Source organism: Lingula anatina, chromosome 1 (assembly GCF_051362555.1).
Source record: "Lingula anatina isolate TDL-2025a chromosome 1, LinAna3.0, whole genome shotgun sequence".
NCBI classification, from domain to species: domain Eukaryota; kingdom Metazoa; phylum Brachiopoda; class Lingulata; order Lingulida; family Lingulidae; genus Lingula; species Lingula anatina.
Genome location: NC_141767.1, coordinates 16,019,674 through 16,037,215, shown reverse-complemented (window position 1 = coordinate 16,037,215; position 17,542 = coordinate 16,019,674). Strand labels below are relative to the sequence as shown.

Genomic DNA, 17,542 nt, shown 5'->3' with positions numbered 1-17,542 from the left:
TATTATAAAATGTTAAGAAAGGTGCTAAAGATGCTTTAGATATCTTATATGGAGACACGGTTTCCTATGTAATGTGACATAAGTGAGGCCAACCAACGGCCTTAGCAATATCTTCGTGTAGGGCAGAATCTACGCAGTTTTTAATAAGAAATTTCCCAATAAATTTCTTAAACAAATATATATGTGTGAATACAACTTTTTTTTGCGTTCTTGGCACAACTAAACTCTTCAGCAGTATATTTATCTTAAATTCTGCATTACAGATCTTTAAAAAAATAATAAATAAAAACGTAGGCCTCAAAGGGTACTATACATGTACATGGCGTTGCATTAGTGAGAGAATTCTCTGTTATGCGTAAAAATGGTAACCGTTTGTTTGTGTGTCGTGGCGATTCCCAAGTGACCCGCCGAGGAATTGTTTGCCGCACCAAGCACAGCTGCGTTCGTACGAGAAAAAAGATAACAAAGAAATATGGAAACATTAAAATAACACCTCGTGTTTGGTATTTGAGTGCATCTGTAGATCATATATCCTGACATTTTGTCGTCTTGTCACGTAACTTTTCTGTACCAGTATCTACCTCATTCTTCGAAAAAGTGTGAAAAAAAATGACTTTCTAGAAACAACAAACTGACATTCTTTCGTTACATACATTGGAACCGAAAGTGGAAACTGGTATACAAAGTAACGAATAATATTGCAGCTGTGTTATGATTAACGATTATTTTGCTATTGTGAAGGAATTCCAGTGACCTTAGTTCTTCGATGACAAATTCCTCGTCACATAAAGCTGAAGAAACTGAGGGCAAAATACACCTGTTCATTTGATGTTACCACTCTTAGGGAGACGTACGTTGACAGGACATGCAAAGTTCGGGGTACAATAAAAAAAATTCAACTTTTGAGGTTTGCTGTCCCATTACGCTATTTTGCTTTCGTTCGCTTAATAGTCTGCAATAAATTTGAAGAGGCTTCGGAAGATTTTCATTATTTAAGAAAATCATTTTAGATTCAAACATTTGAGAAAATACTACAACCGCATTATTTCATTTTGTCTGTACTTTTTAAAAGTTTTTTTTTTTTTGCAACAATCGGGCTCATGTAACCGGAGAAGTACACGTTCGCCTCAACGTAATATTTTTCACCATGTCGTGTTATGTGATTTAGTAGTGCCAGAGTATTAAACATAAATGATCATTGTAATCGTCCTCCTTTGACTATCTGACCTCAGTTTTGTTGTAAACAAACCCATCAGAATGGCTGAAAACTGACATTACTGGATCAGATCCAAATACTCCCCTCTCGTTCATGTTACAATATGTCACATACATGTCAAAATGATGGGAAAAACGGTGCAGATATGTTGTTGACAGGTTACAACTTCTCTCAGAAAAAATGGGGTCATATATTATAATATATATATATATATTAAATTAATGGAAAGGCATTGTGATGAGTAGAATCAAGAGTGTCAATACAAATCAAACACAAAACATTACAATTATCTGTAAACTTCAGTTTTAGTCTTAATATTCAAATATATAAAAATACAATTCATAAAAGTATCAATCTTTTTCCTTCAAATTGTTGCTAGGATAAATTGCAGATAATAAATATAAAGAATGAAAAATACAAAATAATCACCTGTTGCATGAGTTATCTCTGGACAGTAATAAATGGCAAATAATCCTATAAAATGATAGATGTAATCACATTAAGGGATCTGGAATGTATAGTAAACAGCACATATAAGTGCAATTTGGGTTTTGTTTTTTATCTAACAGATGTGATTTAAATCATAACAAGATATAAAAAAGGAAAAATATTCTCCTCTTGTCTGATATACATAACAAGTTACAGAAAAGAGCAGCTTAATGATGATGGTCCAGCCATCTTATCTTATTCTGCCATCTCAGAAATGTTCTGTTTCTACCATTTGTGAACTCATATCACGTAAGACTTGACGCACAAATTGTACAATATTGGTTTTAGTGAACTTGGTTGGACCTCGAGCGGCATCTGAAGGGGGAGGGTAGAAGGCTGCATGATGATGGTCCTGCCATTGTATCAGACACAGCCTGGGGTACACATACATAGAGGGCGTTCCTGCTGTATCTGGAATTTCAAACACAGCAGAAATCACAAAAAAATTAACTTAAAAAATACAAAATATTTATAATTATAAGGCTTTTACACAATATGCCACAGACAATAAGAATTCTCACTCTTTGTTTGACTTAAAAAAAAAAAAAAAAAAGCTTCACATCAATGGCATCATTTTGATAATACATTGATGTTAAAACTTTCATTCTTTGAGCAAATGTCATCTCTAACTGTCTTTTAGGATAATTTACAATTTTCCCACACACCATCACTTTTGAGCATATGCTCTGGCTTAAGTTCAAAACTCTTTGAAGTAACGCAGTTTGTTTCCAAAGAGGAAATTTGGCAATATGCACATTTCTCAAAACAATATACTCCTTAATCTGCCAAGACAATGGATATTTATTTAAAATTCCCAAGCAGGGCCTATAAATGATAGCACATGGCCCTGAGGCAGAACTATTGCAGTGCCATATGGTGACCTGGTGAAAAGGCACAGCTTGATGTGACCAGCTGCTGTCACTGGATGGTGTGTGAATGATGCAGTTAACAGGTACAAGATACTATATACCTGACAGTATGAGAATAGGAATAAGTATGTAGACAAAGCAAGGTAAAACGGCAGTCACAAAAATTATTGTAGACTGATGTTTTAAATTGTTGCATTGTCACCTACAGATAAACCGTTTATTTCTGGCCTTTTTCAGAGGGGGGAGGGGGGGGGGGGGAAATCTGCAATGTTTGTGTTATCAATTTGAAATATGTGGACAAATATAGACTTGACCTTTGAGACATTAAAGATAGCGGAACGAAAAAGGACAAATGCCATTAACTCAGACATGCAATAAGATTCTGTTTCACATATTTTGTCACAGTTTCATAATTTTGCAAACTTTTTATCTTATCTTATGGTACATCACTTTCCCAGTATGCATAAGCTACCAGCCTGATTCTATATTTAGAGGCAATTGTGAAATTTCAGATAGGCTATGAGGAAAATACAGTGAATATTTGCACATTCAAATGTTACTTTTCAATGGACTACTTTTGACGTAAAACTCTTCATAATGCACATTAATCACCAATGCACTGAGGCAGACCAGTGACAAATGCCCTACTAAAGCCAAAATTAGATTTTAAATGGATTCAGAAAAAGCACCAATAGAAAAAACTGTTTTTTGTAAAAATTATATCATCTTGTAATAATATTAAAAGTAATGAGTTCTTTAAAACTACGGTGCACAGTCTTTGTGAACTTCCTGCGCTTTTACGTAGTAAAATAAATAAAAAAATCTGCTATAATGAAAGTCAGTCCTTTCAGAGTGATATATCAATTAAGAATTTTTAGACTTCTCTACTCTAGTTAAATCTCAAAATATTTCATGGTATAAATAGTTTTCTGGCAAGCCTGTAATCTGTTATTGAATATTCCTGTAAATGTACATGTTAATATTCATTTTTTTTGCCCTTTCTATAGATCTGTCTGGAAGCTTTCCTACACACAATTTTTCTGCTTGATTCACTGCACATTGAACTTGAAATACGCCTACATATACATTACACCAAGGCAACACATCATAATATAAATATGCCTAAAAATAGAATTGCCTCACATTTCTATTTTAAGCTGTCATCTGGTTTCTATTTTTGGGCCTTTGCTGCACATATTTTGTGAAGTAAAAAAAAAAAAAAAATCACAAGGCTGTTCTTCCTTCTTTTACAACAGTTATCTTTTCTTTCATCTATCCTCAGGCGAACTGTATGTTCATGTTCTTCCTGTCCCACTGTGCCACTACAGTTCGGGTCATATACCAAATTATTTTTCACATTGTATTTCTGATAACAATACTGCCACCTGATAAGGATAATACAATAGGACATTTTTTGCAAGAGAGAGAATGGGAGAGTTTGCTACCACTATACTGTAGCTCTATATGAAATTATTTTAAGTGAGATAAAAGAGTTAGATTTTATGTTTTGAAGGTGGGTGTAGGCCTTTATGCCTGAATATACAATGATGGGGAGAACACAGTGGACTATTTACCCCCTGTACCCTTTTTCCCCTTTCTTCCTCCCACACACAAGCAAAAGGAGCTAAACAAAAACCAAGAAAATTTTCCATCCCTGCTTCTTGTGCATTTTACTAATATTATCCTTGGCTAGTATTATATATTTTTATCCATGTTCCCCATTTGCATAACCTGGATTGGAATTGCCTACGGATATAAGAGAGAAAAAAAGGGAAAATGCAAAGAGACTTACTCATTGCCTGTACTTTGTAGTCTTTAGGCACAAAATGGCTGGCCCAGGCAGAGTGATCATTTACATTAACAGTCACCACAACTATGTCCTGGTAAAGCTCAGAGGCAGCTCTGGTCAAAGACTGGAAGAAATACACATTTTTTTTTTACAATACAGGAAAAAGGTACCATATATGTACTATTAGGAGGGAAAAACTTATATTTTCATTTATTTTTAACTTCACATACAGCCATTAATGTTTACCTAGGAGACAATACAATTTTAATTTAAACTGACAAATAGGATCAATAAAAAATAAACATATCTCCATGTGGTGGCAAATGCTTCAGGCCTTAAATAAAAAATATGCAAATTCACAGATAGGTGGCAGCACTTGCCAAGTACAGCTTTACTCAGAAACGAATTGCTCATATGGTAGAGTAGTCAGATGTGATTTGATACGAGATCTAAACATAGTTAAGTGTGACACACTCACAAATCAATAAGTATTACCCTACTCATACCTTTAAAAATTTTGAATCTTCTCTGCCATTTTCATCATCTACCAGGGCCACAAGAATAGGAAGATTGGTGTTGGCTACAATACTAAAATAATAAAACCCAATATAGGTTTATATAAAGTAAAACAGTGATATTCTAGGAATTTCATCAGCTGTGTTTTTCACTCAAGGTAACAATAACAGTTCTATAAACAACAGCTTAATTCATGAATATCTGATCTACAATATTTCAGAGACATTCTGTTTTTGTTGAAATATAATCAATTCCACTTTTTTCAATTTGTTCCCTATCTTAACCTGAAACCATTACAGATAGACATAAAAGAACATGCTTCTTTCCTGGTAGTGGCATTTAGGCATGCAATGAGCTGATAAAAATAACCCACAGTAAGAAGTTGACTCTTTAGAACAATTAATTGCTGTAAACCTACCTGTTCTTACTGTGAAAAGCGGCAGTGGTCATGCGTGTAACCGGAAGCCTTGCATGATCCTCTGTGTACGATACAATAAGATCAGTGCAGACAGCGTGGTTTTCTTCACACTTCAGACTTTGAGGAATTTCATATCTATTTTATAAAGATATGAACATACAAATATCAGATTAAGTCAAATAACAGAAACAAACAAACAAACAAACTATAAATTAATAATGTTATGCAAAACAAAATCTGTTCCATGCAAATAGAGATATAAAATTTAAACAAAAACACAAATATCCAAGATTTCAAAATGTGTTCCATATGTAGCATGAAAGATACTGTAGGTGAAATTTGACAGTACAATTAAGGCACAAACAGAAGTGGAATTGATTTCTGTTCTTTAAAATGTTTGAATATCTTATACTGTGTCTGGACAGAGCATACTAAAATAAAGATAAAATAAAATCATCACTGTACCTATGTGATGTATGGAATTGGTGCATTTTACTGTTCTTCTCCTTCTCTAGACGGCTGTGGAGTGTGTAGCCTAACTCCATAATGGATGCTTTAACACCATCTTTCCGATACAGCATCACCTTAAATGACATAAAATTCTGATTAATCATTGATAGATGGCAATTTTCAGAGTTGAAATCTCTTCCCTTTGTTGATTAATAAGTAACCTTATCTTTGAAATATAATTCACAGACACCCCAGTAGGTGGTTGTAACTCTGATCACATAGCCTTCCTTCTGCAGCACTGAAACATTTGCATCTGTGAAACAAACTGTTGGGTCAATTTTAAAATGCATACCGTATGAAAATTCTTCTTCTGCTTTTTATTACTATTATTAATAAATCATTTTCACCTTTGTTACCACCATATCTTGATTCAGATCCTCAAACTCTCTGGGTGGGATCTCATCGCTGTACTGTGTGTAACAGCCAGATCTGCCATACAACTGCTCACAGGCTAGCCGGAAACACTCGTATGGATAGAAGTAGCCAGAACGTTTCTTTGGAATGAAGGGCAAAAACTGGGAATTCTTTGGAGCAAGTTGGCCCACCAAGTAAACATCTTCCGGCTAAAAAATGTATGAAATTGAATCATCACCATCAATATGACTGTCAAGACTAATTTAACTGTTAATCAAGAATCGGTTTTTTATATGGTCAACAGGTGTTAAAATCATAACATGGTCTCAAATTGCTAATAATTAATTATTGAGTCTTATAAATTTAATTCTACTAGGACTGAGACAACAACTATTAATATTTAAAGGTCAAAAGTAATTCATAGTTGCCTTTAAGATAAAAATGATATAGATATATGGACAGACAAATGAGAAATTCAAAAGATTATCATCAGAATGTTAAATAAAATTAAATCAACATGAATTCAAAATCATGCTATCACTTTCAAGTGGAACTAATTTTAAGGATTTTCATCCATTTATGAAAATCTATCCAGATGTAAAATAGCAGTTGTTCAGTTGACAGATGAATAATAAATCCAGGTAATTTTTTGTAATATCACTTGTTAATCACGACAATCTGAACAGCTTGAGGTAGAAAATTGCCAATTCACTGTAAGTATGGAGCCTTTTTGGTAGTACACATATGACTGGAATTTAATGATTACCAATTACTGCACTGAAACTGATGTAGAATAAACTAAACATTCATACTTTTTAAAGTTAAAACAGAAGTATCAAGTCACGATGGTTTAAACAGTAAAACTATTTTCACAATTTCAAAAGGGTTTTTGTTGCTCTCTATGCTGTTGAACATTTGGCATGCATGGCAACAGTTAAAATGAGTAAATCACGGTCATGGCTATAAAAGACAGTGCAGTGAAAACAAATTATTTTCCTCAACAGCTCTCCATATAATGAATGCAGTTGAGTGATATTACGCATAGTTGCACAGCAATGTCTAAGAGAAATTGTATTGAGAAATTGCATGCCACATGTAAATCTAAAGCTGTTGTACACTAAATGGGACAATTCATGCAAATTAATATCATTTTAAGAACATTAAAATTTCAATAAGCTCTTTTTTCAAATGTTAAAGAACTAAAGGAAGTGTTGCGATAAATGAGATAATTTATGTGAAGGGAAATGTTCTTCTCCAAACATTATATCTGTAAGTGGGAGTTTTTCAGTTCCTTAAATATTTAGAACTTTGGCACCTTATAAACAGTAATAAAATCACATAATTTAAGGCATTCAGTGTAACCTAACTGTACCTTACCCTCTACTAGGGCCACAGATTAACTTTTTACTAGATATTCACAAATATGTCTTTAGATAAATAGACAGACAATTTGTTCTCTCTGAAGATTGACCATATTTAGCCAGAGACATTACCTGTGAATATCAAGTGATAGAGGGTATCTGTGGCTGGTGTTGCCCTTTGCTGCAGACATGGCCATAAATTATGAGAATAGCACATGTAATCATCGTTGATGAGATCCACTTTCAAAATGCTTCAGGTTGCAAAATTCTAAAGCAACACAAACTCAAATTATACTCTGTCATTAAATTCCAAAATGTAATAATTTTATTTCTGTTCATTTAACATGAAGATATATTGCAATAAATTTTTTACATAATTAATCAGAAATGACACCTCATCTTACTAAAGCTCTGAAAATTAACTAATTTGCATTACATTTAAGTGTTACAACAGATCTAGGATGCTTTAGAAAGTTCCACAACCTTCTACAAAATACTATTCTAAAAGTTAATCACATTCACTCTTTGCTCATTCTATTTCCTGAATTTTCTGAACATTTGCCGTCAATGACATTTCGCAACTTGTCTCGTTAGCATCAATGCTGTGTCCATCAATCATTATTTTGCGCTGAAGGAGTCATTTTGTTGCTGTTACTATTCACCTCATGCACTATCAGCGTCATAGCCAGCTGCTATTAGGAACTGATGAATGGCACATGCTATGGAGAGCCATTGTTTTTTTTTTGTTTTTTTTTGGGGGGGGGGGGGATTACTTTTTTAATGATATGAGGGCTGCCATGGATCACCAAAACAAATATTTAATTATATTACAAAGAAATCAAGGTGTTCTAAATCATTACTTCAGCTATAACTTACTCTGAATAAGATACATTTAGATAGATTAATTTTTGCAAAATCTTAAACAAAACAAACAAATGAAAAGTGTCAAGGAAAGGACTCATAAAACTGAAATTAATGACAATGACATAAAATAATGTTGTCAGAAGGTTCAAAGATGAATAAGATGTGGCATATGAAAATAAAAATGAGCTGTTTCACTTTAACTCAAATCAAGGTATATTTTATAATATATATATTTATATGTAAATTTTCATCAAATTATTTTATTTTATTTTTCTTGTGCTCAGAGATCCTTTTCCCTAAATGATAAACTCATGCTAACCTGTCATCGCTAGATAACAAGAAGAAAAATATGAGGTTCATGTTATCGACCTTCCTTATCTTAATACCCATCTAACTACCACATTACAAACCATCAGGCGATTTGTTACACTACCATTAGTGTCTTGTTGCTTGTGTGAGAATGAGACATTTTATCCATAATATAATGAATAGTTTCATAACACAGACTATGTCACTTTTGTCACATGAAACCTCTGCCAAAACAAACTTATCCTTTGCATGTGACAAGAAATTTGTGAATCCAGATTGCCTAACAAGAGCTCATTATGTTTTTTTCTTTTTCTTTTCTTTTCTTTTTTTTTTTTTTTTTGAATACTACTACAATTATTAACCTTCTTGAAAGTTCTGAATCTTCAGTTTAGGTCAACACTATTTTGCCATTGTGGTTATTTCCTATTGTGAACTAACATGAACAATTAATTCTCAAGATAATAAACAGTGCAAAAGGTCATCCCAAGGTATATCTGAAACTGCTTGTGTATTCCTGTTACACAAGATGGTTCAACTGTCAGAACAGAGAAGAAAGAAGTTCTTGGTAGTATGATGGGTCAAAAGAATCACAAAGCTGACAAACACGTAGGGGCTGTTTAGAATGAGTTAGGTTGCAATAGCTAATGTGCACTAACTCCACAGGGACTCTTACTACATGCAATCACTTTAACGGATCAATATGTCTTGAACTACAGTTCAAGCCCCATTAAAAAAAAACAGCCAAATCTCCAGATAGACTTTAGTAAACCCAATTAAAAACTTAAAAACACAAAAAAGCTAAAACTCAAAATGAAGAGCCAATAACCTTAATTTTATGACCTAAAAAGCTAAGTTTCAACAGAAAAAACTTGTCTTGATACTGATTTAACCTGACAATGGTGAAAATGGCTGACTTAATTTAGAAAGTTAACTGTATATCAAGGGGCTAACTGTCAGTGAATGCTATAGCTCTGTCAGTTACTTGGTGCCTATTATCTGAGTTTGACAGTCTCCGCTACTTTAATTAACAATGTTCAGATTCTTTGTAGAAAGTGGCCCAGATGTGACCTTCCTTTACATTATTCAAACATACCACCTGACAACATGTGACCTGCAGAATGGATGAAAGAACCAAATTATCTTCTTGTCAAATGATAATTCATCAAGACAGACAGGCTGCTGACAAAGTAATTAATTAATTTAACAACACAGTTTTTGTTTGATACATGTATGCATATGTGTGTGTGTGTGTGTGTGTGTGTGTGCGTGTACATTTTCTTGTTTATATGGCATAAAATGTAACTTGAGTTCTTATACAATATTTAACTTTGATGGGAATCATCAAAGATAGCTTAAAGTATTGGCTAAAATCAAACAAGATTTCACAGGATTTGAAGGGAAATGGAGCCATAGTATATAATGGCAGACTAGCAATTGTGGTGTGGCTAGGAAGAGTTAAAGCAGACATAACGTCACTAAGAGGACATTTCCAGAACACAGGGTTACTAAAAAGTAAACCCCACCTCACATGAATTGTAACGTTTTTAGTCTCATGATGTCGTGCAGTGCCCACAGTTGATTTCTTCTGCTACCACCCACCCACTCATACAACTCACTGACACAATACATTTCATAATAAAAGAAAAGTCCAAATTAATTAATTACTCATTTGCACATTATAAGGTATTTAAAGACATTTGTCTAGGATACTATATAGTTACCATTTGTATAATTATCAGAGAAGTTATATAATTATAACATGCCACTGTAAAGTGAAACATCTGTTCAAAAGATAATGTGAACTTAACCTAAAAAAAAAAGAAAAAAAAAAAAAGCAGATACAATTTTTAAAAGCTTTCCAATTATTATACATTAAATAGTATTTATCAAGAAAATTAAAGCATTACCATTGAAAAGTGGAACATCTGGGCATGACCTTTGTTCTTCACTGCTGTAGTTGAGACAGACGAAAACCATTCCATTACAGATGGCACCTTATTAACAAAGAAATTAAGTGAATCATTCAACAATCCACAAATTAGAAATGTACTTTTTCAGGCTGCTTTGCATTTCATATAATTCTCATAATATGTTACCATCAACAAATGTTCACTAACAATCTTAATAACAGTATGTGGTTATCAAAAAATGATTTCAAGCCAGTATCACATGCCTAATAAAATTACACATACAAGCAAAACCCCATGGTAATCCATTCTAACATGCTGTGCTCTCTTGCTGGATTTTTGAGACACACACTGGTCCTGTGCCAGCCAGCCTATCCCCCTAAACGCCACGAGGGTAGGGAAACCAGTGATCTCATGCTGCTCACATATAGAGGGATCTGATGTGCAGTTGGCAAGATAGGCTGAACCTCCATCTGTAACAAACAAACAAACAATTTTGTTGTTATTCATTGAAATGTTTTTCCTTGCTTATAATTCAAGTTCATAATGACAGTGACATCAAGTATATCCATTTACGTTTCAATCAAAACAACAGCATGCAATGGAAATTTGGAGTAGAGGAGTACATCAAAGGTTTTTGAAATACAAAATAACTTAAATTACCATTGCAGACAAGCATTTTAGTGCTTATTTGAAATTAGAATAAATAAATTAAAATCAAATTAAAATATAAAAGAGCTAGCACAAAACCAAGTTTAAGTGCTACCTTGAAAGCATACATACCAATGAATTTCACTGCTCTCTGTAATTCAGCAAAAGTATTCATGTTTGAGGTGCAACTTTTACAGTCTGCGATAATAAAAATGACCTGTAAATGTGAGTAGTAATCATTTTTTATTATCAATAAAGCAACAACACACAATGTAAAGAAAGAACTGTCTATTCATCTCAAATTTTGAAGTAACATTTATTGTCATAATTTGTTACAATTTTAGCAAAAAATATTGGCATTAACTCCCAAAGTTCTGGCTATACCCAAGTGGCAATAACCTGTATAAAATTTGACAGATACTGTTTCTAAAATAGAAATATCTTTTTAAAAATATCTTAAAAGACTTCATGTCTCTTTTTCTCTTCATGAACAGCTGCCGTTTTCAATCATCAAATGCCTTGTATTTTTCACTCTATTTAAGAGCTACTATGATATCATCGATGTGACTGCAGAACGTACCAATGTGACCTTGGTGACCTCTCCCCTCCACATCTCCCCGGAGATATATGGGTGCAGGGGGGCATGGGACTTCTCTATAACTTCTGACCATACCTCTGATGTTACCACTGGGATGTCATACACTTTTTTCATTTTCTTTTCAACTGTTTCACTACCAAACTGGAAGATCAATGTTTTGTATAAGATACAGAATGTGAAACAAAATGTCTCATTGCCAGAACAGAAAAAAAAACTAATATCTTTTGTGAATAATTCAGGAGAGGTCAGCAATTTTTATACAAACAAAAGTTAAGAACATACCAAAGATGCCACAAAGTTCTAAATATTTTATTCTATCAAAGCTCCATCTATAAACAATCATTAAAAATTACACCTCATCTTAACTCTCTGGACCTAAAAAGAAGTGACATAAATTTTATTGAGAACAGAAGAAAATTTAATGCACATACACCATATGGCCCAAAAGAGACACATACAAAAAAGAAATCATGGCTTACTAAGCAGCAGTACATACAAATACAAGGCTAATTATACTACCTTAGTGTGCCAGTCCCAGCCAACCTTGTGTTTACTTTTTGGACTTTTCTTCACAATTTTCCTTTTGTGTACTTTATATATCCTAGGTGTGTGCTCAGTTTGGTTATGGTGGAGAGATGAACACATGGTTCCAATGGGACCCTCAAACTGCTCACATATCTAAATGATTGTGATTCATTTTCCATCATAAAACATTCAGTTGTTATTTGACCTCAGAACACATTTGCAAATTAGTAACTTTTCATTAGTTCTGTGAACTGTGTTCTTTTTACTTTTCAAACCTTTTAAAAATATACATGGCAATATTTTGCTTCGTGTAGCAAATAAAATATACAACAATGATCAATCTTCTTGTTTCCTCTGGATTTAATATTAAAGCCATCTTTTTTATTATTATTATTATTATTAATACTATTATTATTATTATTATTATTATTATTATTATTATTATTATTATTATTATTATTATTATTATTATTATTATTATTTAAACTGCATTTTCACCTAAAATCTTATCTAAATGATTGGAAATTTCAAGAAAGAAACATTATTAAAATGCACCTTTAATATGACCAAGAGAAAAACTTTACCTGAAAAGCATCCAATTGAACATATGGCTTGTACATCTCTCTGATTTTATCATTAATCAGAACCTTTAAATTCATTTTCTCCAGGAATCTTGATATAGCATCTGGTGTAGGCCTCTCATACAGTGGTGTCTGCTTGATTAAATCTGGTTTATTTCCTTAAAGAAATGGAAAATAAATGAAACGCTAAAACATGCAAGTATATGTATAAAATTCCCATTTTCATTTTAAGGGGCTAATATATGAGTGACAAAAATGATTTAAAGTAAACCAATTTTGCTATTTCATAACTATTCTGACAAATGCCACAATTTGGTGTTCACTAATCTGCCTCCTAACTTGCTTCAACGAGGCAGCAACATGGTGTATGGCCAGAGTCCAATGGTTATAGTCTAAAAGTTCTTTAAGTTGAGGGCTGATTGATCTGTAGATTCAGTAACAGAAAAGTAAAGAAGACAAGAATAGTTTCTATTGGTTGTATTTTTAAAACAAGTCTTTTAAACAGGGTTTCAGACCAATAAATCTTTAGACCAATAGACTTCAGACTAAAGCACATCAGAACCAATGAACCTTTATGCCAAGGAAAAAAAAGGTTAATTTTCTTTTCTTTTTCCTGATTTATGAACCTTTGGACCAACAAAACTTCTGACTCAAATTTCATTTTTTGACTGTTTGGACAAATCCTAAAAAAACTTTAATTTTTATTTGTCTGCATGAAACCAGTCAATTACCTTTTTCATTATTGACTTTGTCCATATGGAACAGCATTACTAGAGGAATCTGCTTAAAATGTATACTGTTTAGACCTTGTAAGTGAACTGGAATGAAAATTTAAAAGTTACTGGTAAATGTCTGAATTTTTGCCACTTTATTTTCACTGAGATGATTAAACAAATATATAAGTCTTTTACTAACTAATATGTAATATAAGTTTATCTGAGGAAACACATTACACATATTAAATCCAAAAACTCCTTCAAATATAAAAAACAACAACAAAAAAAAAACTGAATACTTACTATGTGGTTGCTCTTTAAAATCTACAAGACCAAACTGAATTCTAGCATTTAAATCAGTCAAATCCTGCATTGTTTTTTGAAAGGCATACATGTATTGCAGGGAGGTGTTTGACCATGGAGCATAGAACAAAACAAGTGCAGGGAGGGATGCTGTGGAAGGCTGGAGAAGGTGCTGTTTGATGTTTTCCTGAAATGGAACAAGCGGATTTTTCAATTCATAATGTTTTTTTTTCTCATTGATTTTCCACTTAGAAATTCATCCTTCACTACAGTTACTTGAATTAAGACTACAAGCCCCTATTATGTGCGACTGAAATTTGTGATGTCATCTAATTTCAAGTACGTATGTACCTTAGTTATTTGCATAGCAGAAGTGCTCTGGGCCATTAAGGTGAGACCAATTTGTTCATAAGCATAAAAGCCCATTGGAATGGTCTTGATGACTTTTGGGTTTAGAGATTCTGAAAATGAAAAAGAAAATTAATTAAAAGGACTTAAACATGGTGTAGAAATAAACATTTTACTTAAGTCCTTTTAGCCAAAATAATTTTTGAGAAGTACTTTAGAAAAACACATTGGAAAAATTACCTGGGCAGAGATATAAGTTTTAAACAGCCAGACACTCACCTGTATCATTTTTGACAATAACAATAGCAGGTGTTTCTGGATTCCCACACTTTCTAACCAATGACCTATAACGATACAGCACTCTTATAAAAATCAAATGACAAAAACAGTTTGTCTATTTTTAAAGTTAACCAAAACAAAAAAAAAAAAATGCAAGGTAGTACTAAGACAGATTAATTTAGAAATGAAATTTTATTCAGCACTGTAATTAGGCAAGGTCCTATTGACTTGCCTTTACAGTATCTATTAGAAACAGATGCATAATTACCTGGCTTCTAAAGAGTGCGGGTGTACAAATAGTACCTTGATACCTTCAAACTTGTTTCTAACCTTCAAAGAATAAAAGAACAATATCAGAATGTTTTTAACTTTAAGAAAAAATATAGGAATATGCATTGCCAAATAAGTATTTTGGCACAACTGGAGCAATTTTAACATATTCTTTGCATCTTAAAGAAATTTATTCTAACTAATTTTTTTCCATTAATATATTCTGAAACTGATCATAGTCATACATTAAGATGTTCTATTTCTAAGAGTTAAAGATTTATACATAGCTCAGTGCTACTGTGAAAGACAAAACATAATTAAGTTTGTACTTTATAAATTTAAAAACAATTCTAGAATATTATGTCAGGATACAGGCCTGTAGCCAGGGGGGTTCAGGGGGTTCGAACGAACTGCCCTTTTTGCTGGGAAAAGGCACCATCTGGGTGAAATTTTATCCAGGTACACCATGGTTTCAAGGTACAAGCTCCACTTTTTCAGAAAAAAACCCCCAGCTTTTGAAATTGCTGGTTATGGGCCTGGGGTGTACCTCAAATAACAGGTTCTCCATGTCATAATGACTAGTTTCATCTGAGAACCCTACAACAACCAGCTGGTGTTTGTTGATAACATCTCCCACAGCAGACACTGTGGCCTCCTGGAGCTGGTCTGAGTGAAACTCTGCCTAAAGGAGACAATAATAATTGAATTTATGTAAAACAGTGACAGTAATTTAAGTACTAGTCTTAATCAAGCTGTTGTACATATTATCAAGTATATGATAGATGATGCTTGTATGGTTTTGTTTGAGTGAATAATCTAATTTTATAGTCTTTTCAGATAAAAAAAAATGTAAAATTGATTGATAAACATGCTAAAATGATAAACAATATCTTAAGTGTGTTAACATTTACCTACTTCATTATTTAGTTTATTAAAAAAGTGTCTCTACCTTCAGACCAAAAAACTGTTTGCTTACCAACTTTTCAAACCATCTTTTGAAGTATTTATATTTGGGTTTGTATGAGAACTCAAAAGGCTGTGCATGTCCCAAGTGACATCTCAGTGTTGGCAAGGCCCGGGGCAGCTCTAGCTGGGGTAAGAGATTCTTGAAAACAAATAGTAGTTATAAAGGATAAAGCTTTGAATTGGATTTGCATAGTTCCACAAGAAAAACAGTGTAAAATATGGCTTCAGTTAAAAAATGGGTGGTCTTTAAATGACCTGTTACTATAACTTTACATTCCTATCATCCTGAATGTACCAAAAATTATATTGACTTTATATTTCATCCATGCAAATGTATTCAAACAATATTTAATCTTTAAAAATTACACAAAAAATACCTTTTAAACAATACAAACTATGCTTCTTTGATAAATTACTACTGAACCTACATGTGCTACATTTGCTGCATATGCACCAACTTCCCAGTGAGAATAACTGCTTTTCCTGTCTCTCTTTTTCCAGAACTGACAAAGCTTATTTTCCAGCTCAGAACCTTCCCCTAAAATATGTTATTCTTAGATTTTATTACATCACAATAGGTAAAATCATTTTATACACAAAATAAGTATCATAATATAATACTATAAATAATTGTCAAAGGATAAATTTCAGAAAAAATAGAAATAAACAAATAGTTTGTTACTAGTTAATAATTCTATTGTGGTAATAAAATACATACTACAGTACATGTGCACCTCCCAAACAACATTACTATTATCAAAAGTTATATAACTGGACTTCGCTCTGCATCACTGACATAAGCTAAACCAGATATACTACTAACCTGATCTCCTGTATAAAAGACACAGTGGGAGATGTCTTGATATCTTCAGATGCCTTTCCACAACAGAAGGAGGCAGTTCTTTGAAACAAGGACCTAAAATTTCAGGTGAAATGTAAAGGTATGCTATCCAGTATTTGCCTTAATTTCTTAAATCTAAAAAAGTCCTTGCTTATCCTGTTTATAATCAAGAACTCTTATCCTTGTTTCTAATATTTGGAATTTACGTAACAATGTAATTTATTCGAATCAGTCGCCTTTCCACTGGCTCCGGCTGGAGGCTACAAGTGCAACTTCCCACTTTGTCTCAGTTTTCGGGCTTACAAGCTCACGGTAAGGGTACCGTGAGCTTGTAAGGCCGAAAACTGAGGCAACTTCCCACTGCCCCGACGTCCACAGCGTTTACGATTGGGCATCCTTCTTGAGTAAATAAATCTCTACGTACATCTACTGCCAAAATATATTTTGAACAACTCACCATTATGCTCTCCCGTAGATTGTGAATAAATAATGAGTAAAATTGCGTGTATTTGGATAATATGATGAATTTCAAAACCTATCCTGGCCATGTTGTTTACAAGCTCAAAAAGGAGGAAAACTAAACGCCGATACAATGTTGAAGACAAGAGAAACCAAACGCCACGTTTCATGTCCATAAATACCACAAACAGAGATGGGAACTCAATTTAAGCTAGGGATTAAAGTGATTGATTTGTTAATTTAAAGGCCTTATGCTTAGAATTTGTTATCATGTATTGCGTGTTTGACATTTAATTGTGTGTATAGTTATTTTTTTAATCAGTAAAATGTATATTTGCAACCTTTGTTAGATTTAAATCAATTTTCCTATTACACTTTTTTGGGGCATGTACATCTCACTTAT

General features: G+C 33.0%; 1 protein-coding gene and 1 long non-coding RNA gene across 2 annotated transcripts; one reads left to right on the top strand and one right to left on the bottom strand.

Moving 5' to 3' along the window:
* Positions 1 to 1,502: 1,502 nt before the first annotated feature.
* LOC106172706 (uncharacterized) lies at positions 1,503 to 17,269 on the bottom strand. Its single transcript, XM_086993970.1, has 22 exons — positions 17,138 to 17,269; positions 16,663 to 16,755; positions 16,268 to 16,377; positions 15,850 to 15,978; positions 15,421 to 15,555; positions 14,872 to 14,933; positions 14,604 to 14,668; positions 14,328 to 14,437; positions 13,977 to 14,163; positions 13,689 to 13,775; positions 12,961 to 13,115; positions 12,371 to 12,529; positions 11,834 to 11,992; positions 11,386 to 11,470; positions 10,888 to 11,075; positions 10,603 to 10,689; positions 6,155 to 6,370; positions 5,763 to 5,881; positions 5,298 to 5,432; positions 4,870 to 4,951; positions 4,367 to 4,487; positions 1,503 to 2,116 (listed from the first exon to the last, which is right to left on the bottom strand). The coding sequence occupies exons 1-22, from the start codon at positions 17,226 to 17,228 to the stop codon at positions 1,914 to 1,916; spliced, it is 2,778 nt and encodes a 925-aa protein (XP_086850096.1). The 5' UTR covers positions 17,229 to 17,269; the 3' UTR covers positions 1,503 to 1,913.
* Positions 2,280 to 7,044, top strand: LOC147764018 (uncharacterized). The gene is made up of 2 exons (XR_015330804.1): positions 2,280 to 2,657; positions 6,182 to 7,044. It is a non-coding gene; the product is annotated as an uncharacterized LOC147764018 (long non-coding RNA).
* Positions 17,270 to 17,542: the final 273 nt, after the last annotated feature.

Coding starts and splice junctions, on each gene's coding strand:
- LOC106172706 (XM_086993970.1), bottom strand. CDS start 17,228: ATGGCCAGGATAGGTTTTGAAATTCATCATATTATCCAAATACACGCA. Junction 16,756..17,137: donor ATCTACGGGAGAGCATAATG/GTGAGTTGTTCA, acceptor CTGAAATTTTAG/GTCCTTGTTTCAAAGAACTG. Junction 10,690..10,887: donor ATTACCATGGGGTTTTGCTT/GTATGTGTAATT, acceptor TTTGTTAATAAG/GTGCCATCTGTAATGGAATG.